This window comes from Polypterus senegalus, chromosome 7, assembly GCF_016835505.1.
Source record: "Polypterus senegalus isolate Bchr_013 chromosome 7, ASM1683550v1, whole genome shotgun sequence".
Taxonomy (NCBI): domain Eukaryota; kingdom Metazoa; phylum Chordata; class Cladistia; order Polypteriformes; family Polypteridae; genus Polypterus; species Polypterus senegalus.
In genome coordinates this window covers 190,579,581-190,602,764 of record NC_053160.1, presented here as the reverse complement: position 1 = coordinate 190,602,764, position 23,184 = coordinate 190,579,581, and the positions used below count along the sequence as shown (strand labels likewise).

Sequence of the window (23,184 nt, the reverse complement as noted above, 5' to 3'; positions counted from 1 at the left end):
GTCTGATCTGTGTGGGAGCTTCAGAGCCTGCTGCGGACATCCTGGTGTCGGAGGGCACAAGGCACCTTCGGAGTCTTGGCAGGTCAGTGCACGGAGGAGCCGTGGCATCACTTGGGTTCGTTGGGTTGCATCAGAGACTGTGATCTTCACAATTACAGGGTTAGACAAGGTCTGTTTTGAGTAGAACTCAAGTCATTAAACTTCACACTTTACTACTTCTTCTTCTTTCAGCTACTCCCATTGGGGTTGCCACAGCAGATCTTCTTCCATATCTTCCTGTCCAATTCATCTTGCCCTGTCACACCAGTCACCTGCATGTCCTCTCTTTTTTCCTCTTACCTGGCAGCTCTATCCTTAGCACCCTTCTCTCATTATACCCAGCATCTCTCCTCTGCACATGTCCTAACCAACACAATCTCGCCACTCTGACTTTATCTTCCAACGGTCCAACCTGAGCTGACCCTCTAATGCCCTCATTTCTAATCCTGTCCATCCTCGTCACCCCCAATGCCAATCTTAGCATCTTTAACTCTGCCACCTCCAGCTCTGTCTCCTGTGCCACCGTCTCTAGCCCATATAACACAGCTGGTCTCACTACCGTCCTGTAGACCTTCCCTTTCACTCTCGCTGGTACTCGTCTGTCACCAATCACTCCTGTCATTCTTCTCCACCGACTCCACCCTGACTGGACTCTCTTCTTCACTTCTCTTCCACAATCCCCATTACTCTGTACTGTTGATCCCAAGTATTTAAACTCCTCCACCTTCGCCAGCTCCACTCCCCTCATCTTCACAATTCCACTGACCTCCTTCTCATTCACACACATGTATTCTGTCTTGGTGGCTCTACTGACCTTCATTCCTCTCCTCTTCTCTCATATCTCCACCTCTCCAGGGTCTCCTCAACCTGCTCCCTACTATCGCTACAGATCAGTGTCATCAGCAAACATCACAGTCCACGGGGACTCCTGTCTAATCTCGTCTGTCTACCTGTCCATCACCACTGCAAATAAGAAAGGGCTCAGAGCCGATCCCTGATGTAATCCCACCGCAGACCTCACCACGGTCACACTTCCCTCGTACATATCCTGTACAACTCTTACGCACTTCTCTGCCACTCCCGACTTCCTCATACAATATCACAGCTCCTCTCAGTCACCCTGTCATCTGCTTTCTCCAGGTCCACATAGATGCAATGCAACTCCTTCTGGCCTTCTCTATACTTCTTCATCAACATCATCGGAGCATCTGTGGTGCTTTTTCCTGGAATGAAACCATCCTGCTGCTCACCAATCATCACCTCACTTCTTAACCGAGCTTCCACTACTCTTTCCCATAACTTCATGCTGTGGCTCATCAGTTTTATCCCCCTGTAGTTACTACAGTCCTGCACATCCTCCTTATTCTTAAATATTGGCCCACCAGTCCACTTCTCCACTCCTCAGGCATCCTCTCACTTTCCAAGATTCCATTGAACAATCTGGTTAAAAACTCCACTGCCATCTCTCCTAAACACCTCCATGCTTCCAAAGGGATTCCATGTGGACCAACGGCTTTGCCATTCTTCACCATCTTCATAGCTGTCCTTACTTCCATCCATTATCCAACCCGCTATATCCAAAGTACAGGGTCACGGGGGCGGTCTGCTGGAGCAAATCCCAGCCAACACTGGGTACAAGGCAGGAAACCAATCCCGGGCAGGGCACCAGCCCACCGCAGGGCGCACACACACACACCCCAAGCACACACTAAGGACAATTTAGGACCGCCAGTGCACCTGACCTGCATGTCTTTGGACTGTGGGAGGAAACCCCCTTGCTAATCCATTGCACTTCCTGACTCACTGTCTCCACATCATCCACCCTTCTCTCTCTCTCTCTCTCTCTCTCATTCATCAGCTTCTTTACTGTTCTTAACATAACCAGGCACTGCAGGGTGCAACATACGCATACGTTACTACTTTAGGCAACTCGGGCCCCTTCTTGCTTGCATATTGTAATCTTTCTAGCCATTTTGCTTGACTTCTCACTTCATCCATAATGGCTAACACGGTACAACACCGCGGTATTACTACTTTGAGAAATGAGCTGCATCTAAAACGGCAAAGAGGGGACAAGTAAAGAGCAGTTGGAACACCCAGACCGGGGCCAACCTGCGGGACGTTTGGCCAGCTTGCTTTTAGCTCATTTGAGTTCCTCCTTTTGTGCCTCGTCTGATAGCCTGTGAATGTTTTACTTGTTATCCCATCGTCTTTACAAATGTGAACAGTAAATGTTCCTTTTACGACTGTTAAAGTCAGAACTCCGTTAATTAGCAACGTCCCAACTAATGGTGTCACGCTTTAACAACTGAGATGCAATAACTGAACTTGAATACCAGCCAAACGCTGTAGTGAGTGCTCATATTACAGCGTTAATGTATTGTTTTTAGGGTATTTAAACAATTAATGTAATACACACATCACATGCTAATAAGAATGTCGGGTTACTTGAGGTCCGGTTACGTCAGGTCAGGCGTGTAATCGCCGCGTCCTCATAGTGACACAGAGGCATATCGCTGCTGGCACAGCTCTCTAGGTTTATAACCGTAAACTGCACACACAGACACGGTTGGCAGAGTCAGTGCGGTGAAAATGACGTCAGACACGGGGGGCCACCTACTCCCCTTCTGCCTCAACTCACTTCACAACAAAATCAACTGACCACATTCTGGTTGGAACCGTATGGCGTCCTTATGTGTATGTGTGTGTGTATATAGCTATATATGATACACACACACTCTACTGGGTTTCTTTAGTCTGGCGAGTTTTTTTTTTCTTTTTTTGTCCCCCCACCCACCCCCTTTGTTTTCTACATTCATATTTTTGTCCTGTGTCATGTGACTCACTTTACAAATATTTCGGAGACGCTGACTGTACATTTTCACCCCTGGGTGACCTTGCAGTACTGAGGAGGAAATGCACGAGTCATATTTAGACGGTGACTTGTGGGCCAAAAGAGGGTCCCAGTGGACCGATTTTGGCATCTGAGCCCCTGTTTGACCAGTTAGCACTTGAAAACAGCAGCAGCTAAACATTTTGAAATGTGTGCAGAAGATGGGGATTTGCAGCTGAACATTACAAAGTTGGGACTGTAAACCGGCGAGTATGGCGGCCACCCTGGGGACAGTTCTAGAATGACATTAAAATACAAATAAAAAATCTCTGTAAAAGTCATTGGGCATTTACTAGAAGTTTGTGGCTGTGGCACTTTTGTATCTTAATCGTTGAAACGTGGTAATGATGGCATTGTGTCATGGGGATGCAGGAGAACTGACGGACAGATGAGTGCAGTCAGATACGGAGATGTTCTTGAGGAACACCTGCTCCAGAGCACATTGACAGGGTCCCCAAGCATACAGCCAAGACGATGCCCGAGTGGCTGCAGGACAAGTCCCAGACTTAAACCCTGTGGAGCAGGGGTCACCAGCTCCAGTCCTGGAGGACCACCATGGCTGCAGGTTTTCATTCTGACCCTTTTCTTAATGAGTGAACTGTTTTTGCTGCTAATTAACTTCTTTTGAATTCATTTTAATTGAATTGTTCTTGAAGACTCAGACCCCTTAATTGTTTCTTTTTCCTCAATTAGCAAGCAAACAATAACGAGATACAAAATGAGCCAAAACAACTGGTGTCCATTGTACAATATCTGCAAATAAAGAAAGATGAAGGTCTCAGGAATGTCGTCCCCGAAACATTTTAACAGCGCTGCTCGTAGAAAGAGAAAATCAACAGTTTTGGAAATGTCTGCTAATGCACAACGAGAGCAGCAACAAGCCACAGAATTAAAGAACGAGTTTAATTAACAACAAGAATCGACGCCTCATTAAGCAACTGGTTGGAGTGAAAGTGGTTGGAGTTTGAGGCCCTGACTTAGTTGGTCTTCTGTTGGCTCCCTCACTTCATATTTCATTTCTGTTTGGGTGCCAATTAAGGAAAGAAATGAAGAAATTCAGAGGAATGATTAAGAAATTCAGGGGACCAGATCTTAAAAGAGAAGTCAATTTAAAATGAATTCACAAGTTAATTAACAGCACAAAACGGGACCCTCATTTAAAAAAAAAAAAAAAAAAAAGGGGTTAGAATGAAAACCTGCAACCACAGTGGTCCTCCAGGACCGGACTTGGTGACCCCCTGCTGTTGTTTAATTCCTCCTCTGGCCGGATTTCAGTTCCTTGTTTCCTGTCCTTTTTGTTCATTTCTGAGTAGTTTAGTTATATTAATGTTACGTTTCTGTCCCCCCTGGCCATTGAACCTTACTCTTATTCGATGTTAATTAATGTTGATTTATTTTGTTTTCTTATTGTGTCTTTTATTCTTCTATTCTTCATTATGTAAAGCACTTTGAGCTACTGTTTGTATGAAAATGTGCTATAGAAATAAATGTTGTTGTTTGTTAATTATTTGCTTTATTCCAGAGGGACGTGTCATGCATGTGCCATGTGTGTTGTGGGTGGTTCCTCAGGAGGCGGGGCCACCTGCCCATCACCACAAGAGACCGCCCTCAGTTCTGTGAAGGCGGAGGTGACTTGCAGTTTATTTTGAATGCACTTGGGAGTTTCTGAGTGTGTTGTTTGCATTTAGTTCTGTGTTTTTGTGAATTATCTAAAGTTTTTGCTCTGTTCTTGACCACCCTTTGGATTTCATATTCGGCCTCACTTGCCTTTGCTGGCAACTCCTCTTTGGCTCCACTGAGCTTATGTTCTGTTCAGAGCAATTTGTGCAGCTTAAATCTTTTTATTTTAGAGGTTCCATGTTTGTCCTTGTTACTAGCTGTGTTTGACGATATTTTGCATCTTTGTGCTTTGGAATTGTCAAGTTTCGTAAGAGACGACTGTTTACAGACACCTTCCATCCAATCCAGTTCAACCTGAGAGGATCTGCCAGGAAGATTGGGATGCAGTGCCCTGATCTAGGTGTGCAAAGCTTGTAGAGACTCCCAAGAAGACTGTCCAAAGCCCTAAGAACCTTTAGGGGGGGAGAGAGTTCAGGGTTTTTTTTTGTTTTTCTTTTCTCTGAAAACAGGTTTTCACACTTGGGTTTTTGTGGGTTTTTTGAGTGTAGACTGATGGGCCAAAACAACACGTTTCTCCATTTTTTTTTTAAATGAAATCTACAACACAATAAAATGAACAGGACGTGAAGGGATCTTCATACTCTCTGAATCCACTAAGAAGCAAATTGCAATGTTTATAACAACTGTTGAGTGTAGATTGATGGACAAAAAAATGAAATAAATCTACAACACAATCAAGCAAGCAGAAAGTGAAGGGGACTGAAGACTTTACTGAGTTCATTTTTAGTAACTGCAAGGAAACAAACGGCTTTGATAGTTGGGATTGAAATGCTGACGTGAAGTGAACACTGCATAAGATCTGCTCGGCTCGTCCCTTTGCTCCCATTCTCTTTGACTTTCCTGATTCTTTGGCCTTTTTGGCAGGTTTGTGTCCTTTGCTAAAGGGAGCAGACCAGTGCACTACGATACAAATAGTTGGGGTACCAGCCAGGTCACCCCATTTAGTCAAACTTCATGGCCCAAAAAATACAAAAAAGAAAATGGCTTTGTTTAGCTTTAACAATGGCCAACAGGATGTGGCTGTGTCCTCTCTGAACGCCAGCTCAGAATGTGACGCTTTAGCGGTCCGGTGCTGCTAAGATTCACACTGTCGATTTTTTTTGGTGCCGATTCCAGGGACTCACCCAGCCTTGGCCCAACCTGCACACACACACACACACACACACACACACCCACTCGCAAGCAATGACACGAAACAAACAAATGAGCATCTAATTTATTAAATGAAAACCACAGCAATCGGACAAACCTCGCCTTTCCCCTACAGCGATACAGTTGTAACATAACAATCAACTCTCAAGATAACATTCTTCTACAGTCCAATACAGCAAAAGTGGATGAAACGGTTTGGTGTGAAGATGACAGTCCCGAGAACAGCTTCTGTAGTAAATGAGTGAAACGGTCCCACCGGTAGTCCTGAGCGGCGAGGGGTGAGATTTGCTGGAGCGCTCGCTCCTTTTGAAGATGCACAAGAGAGACAGTCCATTCATCCTAATGGGAACCGATCCACAGGGCACAATGGACTTTTTAGATGACACGTTGGGCAGGATACACCAAAACACCGATCTCTCCTGTTGCTCTGTCAGGTCCCCCCCTTTTTTCAACTTTCCCACTGGCCTCTTTCGTCCCCAGCAGCACCTGCTTCCAATCCAGTTACTCTATGCAGGTAAGCCCCCTTGGGATGCTGGGAAATGGAGTTCTTCCCACGGTACCACTGCAATAACACCATTTTCTGGGAGTGGCTCCTTTATGTACAGTAGACCCCCACGAAGTTGTGGTTCAGAGTTCACGGCCTCAGCCATTCGTGGATTTTTCCTTACAATTTAACTAAATTGTTTGTGGACTCCACAAATATCCTCCGCTTTTTGTTTTGTGGCCATACTGTACTGTAGAGAGAACAGAAAGCAACCGTAGAGGAAAAAGCGGCTTGGGATGGTGAAAGTAGCCAATCCGAGAGCACTATTCATTTCTCCTTGCTGCTGATTGGCTGCTGCTCTGTGACGCATTTCCGGCAGATGCAGCCCAACATTCCCGCATCATGACAGTTTACCTCGTGTAGCTCCCTCGAATGTTTTTCATTTTGTTCTTCTTAAAGCCCTAAGAGGCCTCCCAGACACCCTGCACCTTCTAAGGCTTCTGGCAGTGAACCAAAGCATGAGATCCCTGTATGGTTCGGGCTCTCAAAGTTAATAATGGCTGCCATTCAGACATATAAAACCCTCCTCGCCACCATGAAGAAACGACGACAGCAACTTCCCATCACAATGTTCCTCAAACCTATCAAGAAAAAGCGGCAGAAAACCCGTCAGAAGATAAGCCGACTCCTGATGGAGGGGCACCACCCGAGGAGCTGTAAGTCCTCTGCTTGCTGTGCAGTCATTATCTTCATTACATACCTTCATCGTACTGCACAGCTAATTCATCATCTTCAATCAATATCATTCATTATTGGGGAGAACCCGTACATTTTACTGTATTTCTCTCCATTATAAAAAAAAAAAAAATCTTGGAGAGGCAGACTTCAGAAGACAATTTGAAGTCCCACGAGAGACCCTTTAACTTGTTCCCAGCTCTTAAAACAGCGACAAGCAAAACACGATGATGTGACCACTTCTCCTTGCGTGCGTTCAGCCAGCCTAATTCACAACACGAGCAGCAGAGACACAAAGTGGCAAAGAGGACAGCGGCTGTACAGGCTTTAAAATGATCGACGGGCCCCCTTCACAACGCGAGCAGCATTATATGTCCTGCAAGAAAGAGATTTAATTACGTCCGCGGCTGAAAATAAAGGACAAGTATTGTTTTTACAACGACACGCGAGACAAGGCAGTGAGCCATCATTTAAAACAAGTCCACGGACATCTCACACTCCTCATGTGCTACCAGCTCTTAAAACGACGACATGCGACAAGCAGAACAGGCAGCTCGCCAGCAGCAGAAAGACAGCAGATGATCCGACCGCATCTCCTTAGTGTGCGTTCAGCCGCCCCCCTTTGCAACGGGAGCAGCGTTATGTCCTGCGAGAAAGATCTGTAACCACACCTGGGGCCGGAAATAAAGGACAAGTATTGTTTTAATAAAAGTTTTTAAAGTGAAAGTGAAAATAATGCATTTGTAACAATTGCCGTGAAAATAACAATTTCTTTATATATCCGGTAAACCAAACACGGATGGGTGAGCAAAGCGAGCAGGGGGCGGAGCCCCTAGTTTATTAAATTATTACTGTATTCACCCTACTGATACCAAAGAAAACGCGCTTGCATGAATTCCAGTACTCAGAGCTGTAACATCAGGATTTTACATTCTGGGCGACACCGCAGTACAGTACTGTACAGTAGACGGGTTTACCTTTACATTCTTTTTTTTGTTTTTTTAGGATAATAAATGAAATGAAATTAAAGTGTTTTGGGGGCACATTTAGGGTTTAAACTATAAAAATAGGCGTTCATAGGCATTTTTTGACCACTTCCAAAATTTGCGAATTTTTAACATTTTGTGGGTGCTCTAGGAACGTAACCCCGGCAAATTTCAGGGGTCAACTATATTGTCTGCAGTGGAAGGGGAGGGGCTTCTCAGGGTGATGGGGTGGGGCTTGGTGTCCTCCTTGGGCAGGCAGTCCTAGGAGAAGATGCGCTTAGCGCCCCCTCTCGTCGCCTTACATATTTCTTACACTTAAAAGACTTGGCCTCTGAAGCTCAGTTTAGGAACAAAGATCACAAATGCAAAGTTGCACTAATTGTTGTTTTATTATTTGCAGTCTTGTGCAGCGAGTGCCAAGTGACGTGTATTCATCAACAGGCGTCACTCTTCCAGCTGTCCTGTCCTTGAGTGGAAGCCTCTTAAGATTGTCCCGCATGTTCTGCCTGAGGTTGCAGAACCGTGGCGTCCATGCCAAAGGACATTGTATTCAGTTCAGTATGTTAATCCTGCCCACGACAAGCAAATGGCCAAGTTACTAAAAGATGCAGTGAGTTGAAATCTACTGTACTTACTAAGACTGCAGTTCATAGTTCAGGGGTTACGTGGCTGCTTTGGGTAACTGAAGAGTTGATTAGGGTGGCGGCAGCAGCAACAACAACTCTGCTTTGATGCCAACTCCCGCTTGCTTGTTTTGGGCAGGTCGGCGTTCATTAGGCAGGATTATCGACCTGAAAGCAAAGGCCATAGGGGAGCCGCTGCTTGAGGAGATTCGGCTTTAGACTCCACTGATGATGAGCCAGGAGTAGCAGGGGGCCTGCAGTTGATGAGCGTAATATGACGAGTGCGCCCCTTCAGTTGGTTTTCATTAACCCTTAAACTACCACATACCTGGGGGGTGAATGCACCCCTGGACGCCAAATACTTTTTTTTTTTTTTTAAGTAAACGTCACAATTCACAAAGAAAAAAGTGAAATTTTAATGGAACACGTATTTTTTCATGCAAAGAGCATCAGAGTTACTGCAACTCTGATCATTTTCCACCCTGCCAATGCTATTAAAAAACACTACTGGGACAATACTAGTGACGCCATTGATGAAATTCTATTAAAATGTTTGTGGACCTGAGCAGACCAACATTCTTGAGACCTTCATCATGCTTTATTTTCAGATATTGTGTGAAGGACACCAGTTGTTTGGTTCTGTTTTGGCTCATTTTGTATCTCATTATTGTTTGGCTGCTAATTAAGGAAAAAGAAACAATTGAGGGGGTCTGAGTCTTCAAGAGAAAGTCCAATAAAATGAATTCAAAAGAAGTAAATTGGCATCAAAAGCAGGTCACTCATACAGAAAAGGGTTTGATTGAAAACCTGCAGCCACGGTGGTCCTCCAGGACTGGAGTTAGTGACCCCCTGCTTTAGGAGACCCAATAACTGTGGTGCTGCAGTGCGCTGTAAACGTTCATCAAACGTCCAGAGGGAACCTTTATTAATAAACACGCGCTGACAGGTTTAGAGCGAGTCGACATGTGATTTGTGGTGGATAACTCAATAGAGGGGACATTCAAATTGTAGGCTACCGGAGAGCAAACACTCAACACCATGTGGTGAAATTAAATTCAGCGGCTGCGCTAACTGTCTAAATTTAATTGAAGCACATCAGTGTGGAGCGGCACGGTGCCGCAGTGGGTAGCGCTGCTGCCTCACAGTTTCGTTTCCCAGATCCTCCCTGCGTGGGTTTCCTCCCACAGTCCAAAGACATGCAGGTTAGGTGCGTTGGTGATCCTAAATTGTCCCTACTGTGTGCTCGCTCTGTCTGTGTGTGCCCTGTACTTGGCTGGTGCCCTTTCCGGGGTTTGTTCCTGCGTTGTGCCCTGTGCTGGCTAGGATTGGCTCCAGCAGTGCACCACTTGAGGACCCCCTGCCCTCAGTTATGACGCTGATGTGAGTTTGGTGATTGGCAGCTTGACTTGTTTAATGTTATTGTTACTGTTTTCTCCGCCATTATTGTTTCTTAGACTGCTGCTGTTTTTTGCTCTCGTTGCTCAAAAAACACTTTTTGGTAGCAGCAGGATGGGTCAAAAATTGATGTCCAAATTTGCCGATTGCAGAAACGACCCTTTGTGCCTTTGAACTTTTCTCTGGATGTTGACCGATGCTTGTGATCTTTGACGTTGGTTTGTGTCTTGAGATTTGGCATTGTTCGCAGTGTGGCCTTCTTCTTGGGCTTTGCCCCCCCCAGTTACTTGTCAGATACCTGACAGCTGGTACCCCTCAAGGGTTGAGCTGGTGAAAGAGACGCAGACTCTTGGCGACCCTTGAAGTTTAACAAAAAATAATTGGTGGGTGTTAGTGTTGTATTCTTGCAGTTAGGTGGCCTCAATGAGGACATTCTGTGTACTTATATATTTTATTTACATTTGAAATGTTTTCTATATCTTCCTGTGTCGTGAGTAGTGCCACCCTTTACATGGTCCTTAGTCGTGGTAGCCGTGCACTTTTCTATTCTAAAGTGTGCCGCACCAGTAGCGTCACTTAGCGAGAAGCAGCAGGCCGATTTATGAAGGCAGGCTGTGCCTCCTTAGAATTTCAGATGTGCTTTAAGTTGGCGTCTTGTCGGAATTTGTGCAGTTGTGTCTTGGGATGCTGATGAGGCTCTGCTGTCCTGCCAAGACGGGACTGTTGTTATATGTTAGGAGAAATACTCTAATAAAAAGAGGAGACTCCCACCATAATCATAAGTTGCTGCACCCCCTACACGTCGAAACAACAGCTCGGGATCCCGGTTGGCAGCCCCCCCAGGCAGACACGCAGTCCAGTCCCCCCCCTTCCAGAAATGACCCTCCATCTGCCACAGCCAGGTGTTACGTGGGCAACCCCTTGGCCTGGTTCAGCCACTCAGGTCCCCAACAATGAGGATCATATGAGCCGGATCATCCTCGGAGAAACGCGCCACATGGCCGTAGTGCCGTAACTGACGCTCCCTCACAATGCAGGTCATGTGCCTCATTCGGGACTCCATGAGCAACCCAAAGTCAAACCAACGGCACCCAAGGATTTCCTGGAGAGACACGGTACCGAAGGAGTCCAGTCTTCATCTCGGGTCACTGGATAGCGTCCATGTCTCACAAACAAGGAGCACCAGGACTCTAAAGACTTGGACCTTCATCCTTTTGCAGATATCAGGGACACCACACACTCCTTTCCAGTGACCTCATGACCCCCCCATGCTCTCCCAATCCGTCTACTGACTTCACAGGAAGAGCCACCAGAGACATGAATGTCACTGCCAAGGTAAGTAAACCTCTCAATGAGGTCGACACTCTCTCTGCAGACAAACACACTGCCGATGGCCGTGCCCAAGAGGTCATTAAAGGCCTGGATCTTTGGTTTTTATCGGGACCCTCACAAACAAAGACCCCTCACTCAGTCTCTGACCGCCTTGATCAGAGCCTCCGTTGACTCCACGAAGATCACAGCATCGTCAGCAAAGTCGAGATCCATGAATCTTTCTTCACCAACAGCCGCTGGACCCCACGACTTTGCCCAACACCCAGTCCATACAAGCATTGAACAGAGTAGGAGCAGAACACACCACTGACGAACCCCAGAATCAACTGGGAAAAACGCAGAGGTCCTGCCTCCACTCTGCACAGCACTCACAGTACCAGTGTACAGACCGGCCATGATATCCAGCAACCTCAAGGGGATCCTGTGAACCCTCAGGATGTCCCACCGGGCAACTCAATCAACTGAGTCGAATGCTCTGTGAAAATCGACAAAGGCTGCAAAGAAACGTCAACTCCCAGCAGTCCTTGCAGTGGCTCTGATTAGTCGTCTGGCTGATGGTGCAGGGGCTGCTGGGGACAAGGAGGGCCGGCGCAGGATTTAAAATTCTTTAGAGAGAGATGTCTCTTGTTGTTTCATATTTGGAGTTGCCTTCCTGTTCGATGCCAGTGGACACTTGTCTTTCCTGGATGGTCTCCTGTGCGGTGTATGGACCGTCTGGTGTCTTCCTGCTGCATGAGGATTGGTGGTCGACCTGCAAAGAATGGAAGGAAGGAGGGAGCGCTGCTGAGCCCCTCACATGGAAATACCGGTAAGGCCTGCCCTTCCCATTCACATACAGCGAGCTGATCTCTGGACTGTCCGTCTCCATCATTTCATTACATCAGGTGCCATGTTTCATGGACTTCATCATGTGTTCTTTTTGTTCGTCATTTGTTGTTGTTGAATTTGTATTATCTCCGTAAAAGGAGCTGGCGTGGGCTCGTTGTAGTTTGTGTAGTTATATTCTGCTTATTATTGTTGAATCTCTTCTTCTTCTTTTGGCTGCTCCCGTTAGGGGCCGCCACAGCGGATCATCTTCCATATCTTTCTGTCCTCTGTCACACCCATCACCTGCATGTCCTTTCTCACCACATCCGTAAACCTTCGCTTAGGCCTTCCTCTTTTCCTCTTCTGTGACAGCTCTATCCTTAGCATCCTTCTCCCAATATATCCAGCATCTCTCCTCTGCACATGTCCAAACCAATGCCAACTCGCCTCTCTGACTTTGTCTCCCAACCGTCCAACTTGAGCTGACCCTCTAATGTCCTCATTTCTAATCCTGTCCATCCTCGTCACACCCAATGCAAACATTAGCATCTTTAACTCTGCCACCTCCAGCTTGGTCTCCTGTGCCACCATCTCCCGCCCATATAACACAGCTGGTCTCGCTACCGTCCTATAGACCTTCCCTGTCACTCTTCCTGAAACCCGTCTGTCACAAATCACTCCTGTCACTCTTCTCCACCCTGCCTGCACTTTCTTCTTCACTTCTCTTCCACAATCCCCATTCCTCTGTACTGTTGATCCCAAGTATTTAAACTCATCCACCTTCACCAACTCTACTCCCCTCATCCTCGCCATTCCACTGACCTCCCTCTCATTCACACACATGTATTCTGTCTTGGTGGTCCTACATTCCTTTCCACCTCTCCAGGGTCTCCTCAACCTGCAGATCACAATGTCATCAGCAAACCTCACAGTCCATAGGGACTCCTGTCTAATCTTGCCTGTCCATCACCACTACAAATAAGAAGGGGCTCAGAGCCGATCTCCGATGTAATCCCACCTTCGTCACTCCTACCGCAGACCTCCCCACGGTCACACTCCCCTCGTTCATATCCTGTACAACTCTTATGTACTTCTCTGCCACTCCCGACTTCCTCATTTAATACCAGAGCTCCTCTCGAGGCACCCTGTTTATTATTGTTGAATATAATCTTCTAATTTCTGTTTTATTACCGGTTTATTTTTTTTGTCTTTGTGAAGGGGATGTGTGCGAGTCGGGCCGAGGCTGGGTGCTTTCTTGGGGTTCCCACCGAAAAAGTAAATAAAAAATACGATTCACAACGCCTTTTGACTGTGATTTATTTAAGAAAGTCGTAATTCTTATCGAGGTCCTCTTTAAATAATAACAACAACTAGCCAATCATGAAGAAGAGAAGAACATGACACGTTGCAGTAAGAAAGGAGATCATTTTAATAAGTAGAGACTTGTGGGAGGACTCGATATTCGAATAGTCACATGACTAGTGTGGGCCGAGGCTGGGTGTGTTCCTGGGGTCCCCACTGAAAATTGAAATAAATAAATGGCCTTCAAAGGCGTTGAGAATCTTAGCTGTGTTTTTTAGTCCGCTACAGAGTAGTAATTCTTATCAGGGTCCTTTATAATAATAATAATTGTGATACAAAAACAGCAGTAAGTGTCCCGCGTATTGGTGTGTGAGTGACGCTCCAGCTGTTCTATGCAGGATCGGTGGCCGCGTTATTCCCAGTGCGACCCAACGTGGGCTCCGACTCGGACCACACGGCTGCAAGTTTACAAAACCGCAGAGCTGCTCGTCTGTGCGTTGGTCCTCAGGGCTGAGCTTTGCAGCTCGAAGCACATTTGGTTCAGTTGGTCGCTGGGTGGCCATCTTTACTGCCGGCCTTTAGCTTTGCTCATCTTTTTTGCTTCACTTTTTTCCTTTGTGAACCACAAACTTCCTTCTGTTTTCTTGCTTTCAGAATCGTCACTCGCTGCACGTTTTCTCGTGACGGGAGACACATTGTATGAGGGTACCTTCACAGACGTGGCCCACCGCAGCAAGAACTTGAATCAAACCGGTCTAATCCAGCATTAGAAAGGCCCGAGAGTTTGGTGCCCAGTAATACGCCTGTCGCCTCACTAAGGGTGGTCCTCTGTAGAGAATGGAGATCTGGAAATGAATGGCGTCACCTGTCTGCGGTTCACATACTCAAATCAATGGCGCGATTTGCACTTCCTTCTCAGTGCGTTAAATGAAACGTCTTTATTGAATCCGTGGAAGAGGTGAAATTTATCATTTACTTCAGCAGCGCCAGCCCCCAAGTCTGTTCTTTTCCATTTTCTGGGCCACCAAACACTCAAATATTCCGCCACTGACAGACGTCCCCTCCATCTTCTGTTAGCTGCTGATAACGGCGCTTCTCTCCCCCCTAACTTTCATTTCCTCTGCACTTTTTTAACACGGTGGTCTCGTTCGTTGAAGTTGCTCTGAATACTGAAACGGATTCAGTTGGGCCGCTCGTTCCTGCACTTTTGGTTTAATGTTCAGTACGAGGAGAGCGCTGCACACTTGACACTTCCTACATTTTTCTTATCTTCAGTATCAAAGTTTAATTCCTCAGTGCAGTGACTTGGCAGGCGACGTCGAAAGAAGACGATGACTGATTAAAAGAATGAGGACAATTTTTAAACAGGAAGTGAAATGCAACTGGGCAAGTGGGTGGCAGTACTGGCATTGCCCGTATGGCGGCTCTTTGAGGACACATTCACCTGCAGGCCTCCTCTTTGAGACTTGTTTCATGCCCATTGACGTAGCTCATTGTTGTGGTATTTAATCTCATTAAATCTGTGGCAGCGGATCATAAACGCTTTATCATCATAACAGGAAATTGGATCTCTGGTGTGCCTCATTAAAACAGGAAAGACCCATTTTAGGTAGCCGGTGAACTCTCTCAACGAGAGTACCAGATGTACATACTCGGGTCTCGGCTAAATTACAGAGTGTAAAAGAAGTCGATTCTTATCTGACGGCCGTAACCAGAAACGAAAAATAATATTTGTGAGCCTGACTGTTGACGGAGGGACAGATGGCTCTTTCAGGCAGGGGCTTCGGTTGATTGAAGCCGTCACTTAATAGGCTGCCCGTTTTCAGACTGGGTGGTCCACAAATAAGAGTTAGGGCGGCGGTTACCCATACCTGGCAAGTTTCATGAGAAGCTCACTGAATATGCGAAATATGGGAATATTTATAATGGAGGAGAACCTTCTAGAAGCCAGAAGAGCCGCTTGCAGGAAGAACAGCACCTTGCACTCCACCAGTCATCCGGACTGGATGATGATGATGATGATTGTGCTGCTCTGATGGCTTCTCTTCAGGCTGGATATGTTTATATATAAATGATTACACTACAGGATATCATGACAGTGGAAGCTGCCTTTTAAAAGCAAGTCTGTCTGTCTGCGTCTATTATATAGTGCCTTTCACATCGATCTATCTGGGCTCTCGCTTTGAACTGCCATTCCTGAGGTTTCTTCCATTTTTTCCTTACAAGGGGGGGCTGTCGAAAGGCAGGGCCTGTTCAATCCCATTGGGTCACTTCTTGTGTGATTTTGAGCTACACAACAATAAATTATCTATCTGTTATATAGTGCCTTTCACTCTATCTATCTGTCCATCCATTGCCTTTCACTCTATCTTTCTATCAAATCTGCACACGCAGGAAGAATTTGGAAATTTTATTTTGTCAGCCGGCGTGGTGATGTGTTTAAGGTGATTGATGTCAGTACCTTGGAGTTCCTTGGGTCATTTTTTGGTTTGTTGTCCCATCTTAGAAATATTGTATGTAAATTAAGCAGGATTTTTGTAGGGCCAGAGTTAACAGTTGATAGTCTGAATGTTTTATGTGCTGTTAATGGTACTCTGCTTAATGCTTTATGTACTTTTGTTTTTTCTTTCTTCTTTAATGGGGGGAAAAAAAAAAGAATCAATTCGAATTAAAAACTCCTAACTATGAGAGAAGTAAGTGATCGGCGGTCTGAATGTTTAAGTGCGGAGTTTTTTCCCAGCCCGATTTGGAGGATCACAGGGTGCTGTCCCTGCTTTTCGCAGGTCTTGACGTTTAACACCAGGCAGGAATCCAACACAAAGCACCTGAGGGGACACAGAGTGGCTGAATGTCCTCTAAAGATGGAGTCTGCAGACGGTCCTTTCACCGTCATTGTCGCGTGTCATCGACTTAACGCCACATCTGGCCCTGTCATCAATGCGCTGCAATGAGTTCGCTTGTGCCACCTGCATGGCCGTCCTCGTCATTGCATCAGCGTCCTTCTTTTCAAACGCGTATCCTTCTGAAACTTGCAGAGCAGGATTACCTCGCCTTCCATTGGCATTTACAGAATTCATTCAATGTAACGAGACGACAGTCAGGAGACTTGTGGGTTGGTTTGTTTTTTTTTATTTTTTTAAGACCCCTCATTATGAAGGGTAGTCAGTCAGGACGTTCCTCCCATCGTTTGTCACGACTTTCTAATAGTTGAGGACGCTGCACTTCTTCTGCTTCTCCTTTTTTTTTTTTTTTTTGGTATCCTAATCATGAAAAATACTGGGGGGGGTCCTGGAAATCCAAAGATAAGAGGGTTATCGGCGACGTCCCCTCCACTCCTGTAGAACGTTTTTCTTTTCACCACCTGATTTTGCCTTTTTTGTGTCTTTGAGACTCGGAATCACCGTCTCCACTCTTCAGATAACCGGGTTTTGTTGTTTGACCCCTTGTACGTTGGCCAACGCAGGTGGTAACCGAGCAACAGGTATTTCCTTGCATTGCCCGCATGAACCCATCAAAAGACCCCCACAGACCCACCCTTTCCCATGGAGCTCTGCTCAACCCAAATTCAGACCACCCATTGACCCAGTGACCAGGACAGGGTGGGTGGCCAGGAGACGCTGATGTTTGTCAGTTATAACGGACCGTGGACCACCCAGAGGTTTGTCTGAGACGCTGCTGCCTGGGCTGTTTCCTTCTCTTTTGCCCACTGGTAATAGTAATAGTCCTATTATTATTTTTATTTATTATTTCTGTTCGTTTTTGAATTGCTTTCTTGTTCGTATTGGATTGGTGCTAAAATTTGGACTTTTGTCAATCACCAGCTTTTGGACCCCCAGTACTGATATCCATTATTTGCTTCAGAACCGTTTTGGTTAACTCTGAAATCTTCATCTTCCTCTGGCCTGTAGTGACACACGTTAGGGTCCGTGGCGTTGAGCCATTTTTAAACAAACAAATGGGGGCTTAGGTGGAGGGGTGTTGGTTCAAGCAGTGGTATGGCAGCATGGCCTTAGTAATTTGCTGGCCGAGTGTGGCAGCCATTTACTTTGTTCTTCACCCTTCATTCTCAAGTTTGTGATTGCAGCCCACCAGAAGGATTCAACGAGCCTGAGCAGGAAATGGCGGAGTGAGAGAATAATGAAGAAGTGAGCAGAACTGGGGTGCTCGAGCCAGCATGGTGACGGGGGAAGCAGGCGGGGACACGGAAGAGCTTGAGGAAGAAGGGGAGCCAGACCGGCTCTTTGTGCTGCTCTCGTTCTGCCGTACCAGACGTCTCCGAAATGCCGTTTCTTAAGAACTCTGTCGAAATGCGGACCTTCGCCTCTCTTGATTTTCACATCTCGTGTGTTGGCTGCTGGTTGTGCGTCGCCTCGTTTTTGTATCTCAGTGCTTGGCTGCTAATTTAAAGGAAACAATTGATGGATCCGAAAGTCTTAAATAGCAAGCAAAATAAAATGAAGGCAGAAGAAGTTAATTAGCAGCACAGACTGGTCACTGATGAAAACGAGGGTCTCTGAACAAAAAAAACTCCAGGCCTGGAGTTGGAGACCCCTGGGTTAAGACATTCAGTACTCTTATTTACTCCTGATGAAACATCTGCCTTTAGCGGACATTTGTAACGTGGATTACTTCAGTTCTGGCAGCAGACTGGCAGAGCGGGGCGCCCACCTGAAGCTACGCGTGTTCAGGCCCACCAGCCAGGAAAAGCAAAGGAAAGGAAAGGAAAGGTGCTGGTGAGGCCAGCAGGGGGCGCTTACCTGGTGCTTTGTGCCTGGACCCCAAAACAACCCAAGGTGAAGTGACAGGGACAATGTGCTTATCTGGTGGTCCCAATACAAAAGCCCCCCCTCCCCCAAGTGCAGTGATGGGGACAATGTGCTTACCAGGTGCTCTGTGCCTGGACCCCCAATAACTGCCTACCCAGTGCAGTAATGGAGATAGTGTGCTGTAAAAAAGTGTCGTCCCTCAGAGGGTCTTGACTCTCACTGGTCATAAAAGACCCCCTGGGCATCCTTTGTAAAGAACAGGGGGTACCCTGATGATTGTTAAATTGCCCACCACAGCCTGGTCGTTCTGACCTAATTATCCCCTCCCCCGCCCCCCCATATTTATGGTGAGGTACAAAATGGCTGCCGTCACATCACCCAGGGGGATGCTGCCCATTGATGGTGGCTGAAGCCCTTTGAGTACTGAATTATTACTCTTAGACACGATGTATTAAAACTGAGGACTCACTGTACTATTTTTTTTTTTTTAAACAGATTGAGGAGCATGGCGTCCATCAGGGCACAGAGCCACCGGCGCCAGTCGACGACTGTGAGAAGCTGGGCACGCTGTTCGGAGAGCTCAACAAGTGCCTGAGACACCTCGGCTTTACTCAGATGTACTTTGGAGAGAAGATCATTGAGCCGGTGGTGGTCGTGTTTTTCTGGGTGATGCTCTGGTTTCTGGGGGTCCAAGCGCTGGCTTTGGTGACAGTTCTGTGCCTTGTGATTATTTATATACAGAAGTAGCAAACCCTCCCCTGAACTGGACTTGAACTGCGGCTAAGCTTCAATGTAAATAGATGTACATACAGAATGTAACGTGACGGCGTCCACAATCGACTCCTGCCTGCCCGCCTGCCTGCCACTGTCTTTACAAAGGGCACAGGGCGGCGCAAATGTCACGAGGACCCAAGAACACCTTTGGAGTGTCTGCCGCTCCTCTGATCCGAGGCAACAACGTGAGCAGACGTCAAAGGCTGAGCTGAAGAGCCCCCAGGGAGTCGAGGCCTCCATTAGGGGGTGCCGTCTGACCAGGAGCTTTGTGTTTGCTCTCATCGCGCGTCTCCAGTGCCTTCATTACGCCACGGCGGGTGATTTGCTTGAAGCTTAACTTTCTGGGTTTCACTCCAGCGGCCTTTCCCACCTTTCAGTGTCATCGTCTAGGAAAAGCAAGTCCCCCAGAATACAAAAGGGGGATTATAAGGAGACCTGGGCTCATCCAGTGGATCAGGACCACGGCCCACGGCTGGCTGGACACTTGTTAACGTTTAGCAAGAGAAGCAGAGACACGGGGAGTAGGTGGGCAGCGGGACTTGAGGGGCCCTCCGCGGTTGAATGACGTGGACAGGACTGGTGGGCTCGGTTGAAACGGAACACAAATGTGATCAGTTAGTGGTGGGGTGTAGCGGAGGTCCACGGCTTGTTTTAATTTCACAAACAGCATTTCTGTGGCCTTCTAATGAAAACGCATTTCAAGGGTTACAAAGAGAGGCAAATGGCGGAGCAGTCGGGCGTCTGTTTGGCCTCCTCGTGCCGACGGCTTCAGCGCGTGGCGTCCACCTCTGAGATGGAAGGTCAGAGCCCATCAGTTTGTTACTCGCTTGGCAGTGCCAGCCCTGAACCCACACGTTAAGGCAGGAAAGGCGCACCGGCGACTCCATGGAGGTGTGGAACAGAGTGAGCCGACCACCCGTCCAGGTAAAGACCAGAAGACCAAAATGTCACACAGAATAAAGTCCTGTGAGTGCGAGGTGACAGCGTTCAGGCCCAAGTGGTGTAAAAGGACAAATACGTTTAGATAAATCTCTACAGGGTGTGTGTGTGTGAAGTCTATAACTAAGGTAGATATCTGTATATCGTGTATCTGTTTTTCTATCTGTCTCTCTAGTGATACACGACATGTGGGTCATATTAGTGTAGAAATGTGTGTGTGTAGATATAGACGGTGTCTGAGGAGGTGACGTCACGCCTGCAGCTTTTCATTCCCACCCAATTCCCTCATTAGGTGCCTATCCTCGCCCGTCTCAGACTTGTTAGTCTGCAGTGCTGGGCTCTCATGTCGTAGATTTTCTCCGTCCTCGTGATGCGCGGCCCAAAGCAGATCAGTTTGAGTCTCGCGTTCTTCTCTTTAGTGTTTCATTAAAGCAGACGGTGCAGGAAGGACACACACGTCACGTGGAGGAGTGCCGGCTGCTTTGTCATTTGGGTCGTATTGCTGTGAATGTGACGACTGAAATAAGGTGTCCCCACCCCTCCGTGCTTAACAAGTGAGACCACTGAAGTGAAGCCTCAAAATGTCACCTGAGCAGTAAGAGCTTCATCACTGATGATTGACTTCTTGTTAAGAAACTGAGTTGGAACAAAAACCTGTGGCCCACCCTGGCATATAATCATGTATACTACCTGTGCTGCCCATCTGAGACGGGTTGAAAGCAAAGTAATTGACACAGACCACAGAGTTAATGTTTGCAGTGCACCATCTGTTGGAATATATTTGTCGTATGTAATAGTATGCCTGCCCTGCATTTTGCACCACAACCATTAAGACTGTTTTTGTGAATCCCATACCAAATAGCATTTGTCATTCCAACAGCTGGCACAAGACCAACATTCATACTGCCTTTATGAAAATACCAACCCCGCCGGCGCCAAATGGCTTATAACAGAGACATGCTTTGCATTTGTCATTCCAACAGATGGTGCATTACAGACATTACAACTCCTGCCTCTTGTGAAACGGGACGTTGATTTAACGGCTATAAAGTGGCCGAGTGGTGGACTGGCATCACATCCAGCCTTGGTGCCCCGTATTATGGAGAAGGTGCCATCTGATAATGAAGAGATGTGGCAGGGTGCGTCGTCCAACAAGCCGACAACTGAATGGACCGAGTGGGTCTTCAGTGGTAGGACGGGCAAAATAATTGAGTTTTTAGTATAAAACCTTTTTTTTTTGGTATGTTTTATTATTTCCAGCTCCCTCTGCTAAGACAGGTTGAAACTGAAATAATCAGTGAAGACCACCGCGTTCCTGTTTGCATCTGTTGAAATGCGGTTTGTAATGTATGTCATTGTTTGTCACTCCAACAGGGGGCGCTTCACAGACACTTGTAGTAATAAAATGCGTTTGATGGATTTTACTTTTAGTTGTCCTCAAAGAGAAAGCTGAAAACAGCTAAACACACACAGGGTGGGCACAGATAAGAATCCCCCTTAAGATATATTCACATTTTGTTGCTTTATAATCTAAAATGAAAACACGCACACTTTTTTTTTTTTTTTTTCCAGCTTGATTTACTTGAAGCAACCAATGACATCCACGGCAAAGATAAATAAGCCACACAAAGTGAAGATTTCCTGAGGGGGATTCTCATCTCTGCCCACCCCGTATGCGTGTGTGTGTTAATCTAAAACAAGACCACTAACACACACACACGTGCGCGGGGTGCACATTTTGTATTTCGAGTCGTACGTTAATCCCAGCCGCTCGGTTTCTCTTCTGCTCGGATCAATGAGGGGTTTGATTTGGCCGAGCGGATGAACGTCACGGCCCCTTGTGACCCCCGCGTCACTCAGTACGTCACTCGGCTCGCTTTACTGGTTTTGGGTCATTTCCTGTTAACGGGTGGAGAGTTGCATTCGATTAAACGCTAAAGCTCTGGAATATTCTGAAGAAACGCAACTCGTCAGAACCAAATCAGAAATTGCACTTTTACTTTGAGATGACAACACGGAGGTGGAAAGCAAAGCGGCGTCCCAGGAATTGTGCAACGTGCGCCACACGATTGTCTTTACGGGCCTTTCATTTTTTTTGTATCAATTTTTGAAATGCTAATATTTTCCATACATTGAGTTTGAATGTCGAGTTCTTACAGATGTCACTGAGATAAGCAAAGTTGCTATTAATAAAAAAATCAAAAGCACCTCGACTCTCAGATGTGTTTGTCACGTGTCTGCTCGGGGTCGGCCGCAGTGGAAGACGCCGGCTGGCGGACCACATGAAGTCACATCCCCTCGGACCCCAGGACTTCATGTCCCCAGCTGGATGAAGGGGATGCTTGACATTCCTTTATTTATTTTTTTTTTCTTTTTCTTGTTTCGTGACACTTGAACTTCTTCCCGTTACGTGGGCTTTCAGCCAGCATGTGTGGCAGTGGATGAAGAGAGCACAGCCCACCAGTTTGTTGGCCATGGGACCCCCCCTTGATGTTAACCCCTTATGTAATTTCGGTTCTACCCGTGTCAGGCTTGGGGTGGCAACGGTCAGCTTCACGTTGTTATGCCTGAGTAACACTCTGGATGGCAGTCTTCTGCCACCTACTGGATGAAGTAACATCATGATGCAAAAAAAAAAAATCTAAAATATTTCAGTGTGGCAACTCATTAATATTCATGAATGGGGTGGAGCCTTCAACCAATGGGGTGTAAACAAGCAGTTTTATAAAGCGACTTTTAGAACAAACTGAGTGATGAGGATGCGAGTTTGTCAACAAACGGTGACACGGATAGCGAAACTGGCGCTCGTCATGTGTCCGCCGAGTTTGGTTGCATGAAGCCGTGTCCAGCAGGGGGCGCTTGCTCCCCGGGACAGAGTTGTTTTTGTGATTGTGGTAACTTCCTTAATCCACACTACACCTACATACCCCCCTTCGCGGACCTCGCCTTACCAGACTAATCATCTGCTGCCTGCCTGGCTGTTCTATTGGTGGACCCCTGGGCTTAACTTAACGTGCCGCCGTGTCAGCTGTGCATGCGAGCAGATTTTATAAGAGAGCACAGGGACATATTGGGCTAAAAAGTCAAGGTGGACAACAAGAAGATGTTAGCCCCCTAATCACAATGCAGGAACTGTGGTAGCCAACGGTAACACCGGACCCCACACTAACATTAACATTGAACTCGGGTGTTCCAATCCCTTCCACGGCCACAGGTGTAGAACATCGAGCCCCTCGGCCAGCAGACCACATTTGTGACTGAATGGGTTGCTCTCAGG

General features: G+C 46.7%; 1 protein-coding gene across 1 annotated transcript in view; it reads left to right on the top strand.

Annotated features, from left to right (window-relative positions):
- The window catches only part of fam241a (family with sequence similarity 241 member A), a 61,410-nt gene extending 39,296 nt beyond the window's left edge, over positions 1-22,114 (top strand). The window contains exon 2 of the mRNA XM_039759793.1: positions 18,690-22,114. Within this exon, the coding sequence (XP_039615727.1) occupies positions 18,690-18,941 (252 nt within the window). The 3' untranslated portion in view covers positions 18,942-22,114. The remainder of the gene's footprint in view (positions 1-18,689) is intronic.
- The last annotated feature ends 1,070 nt before the right edge of the window (positions 22,115-23,184 follow it).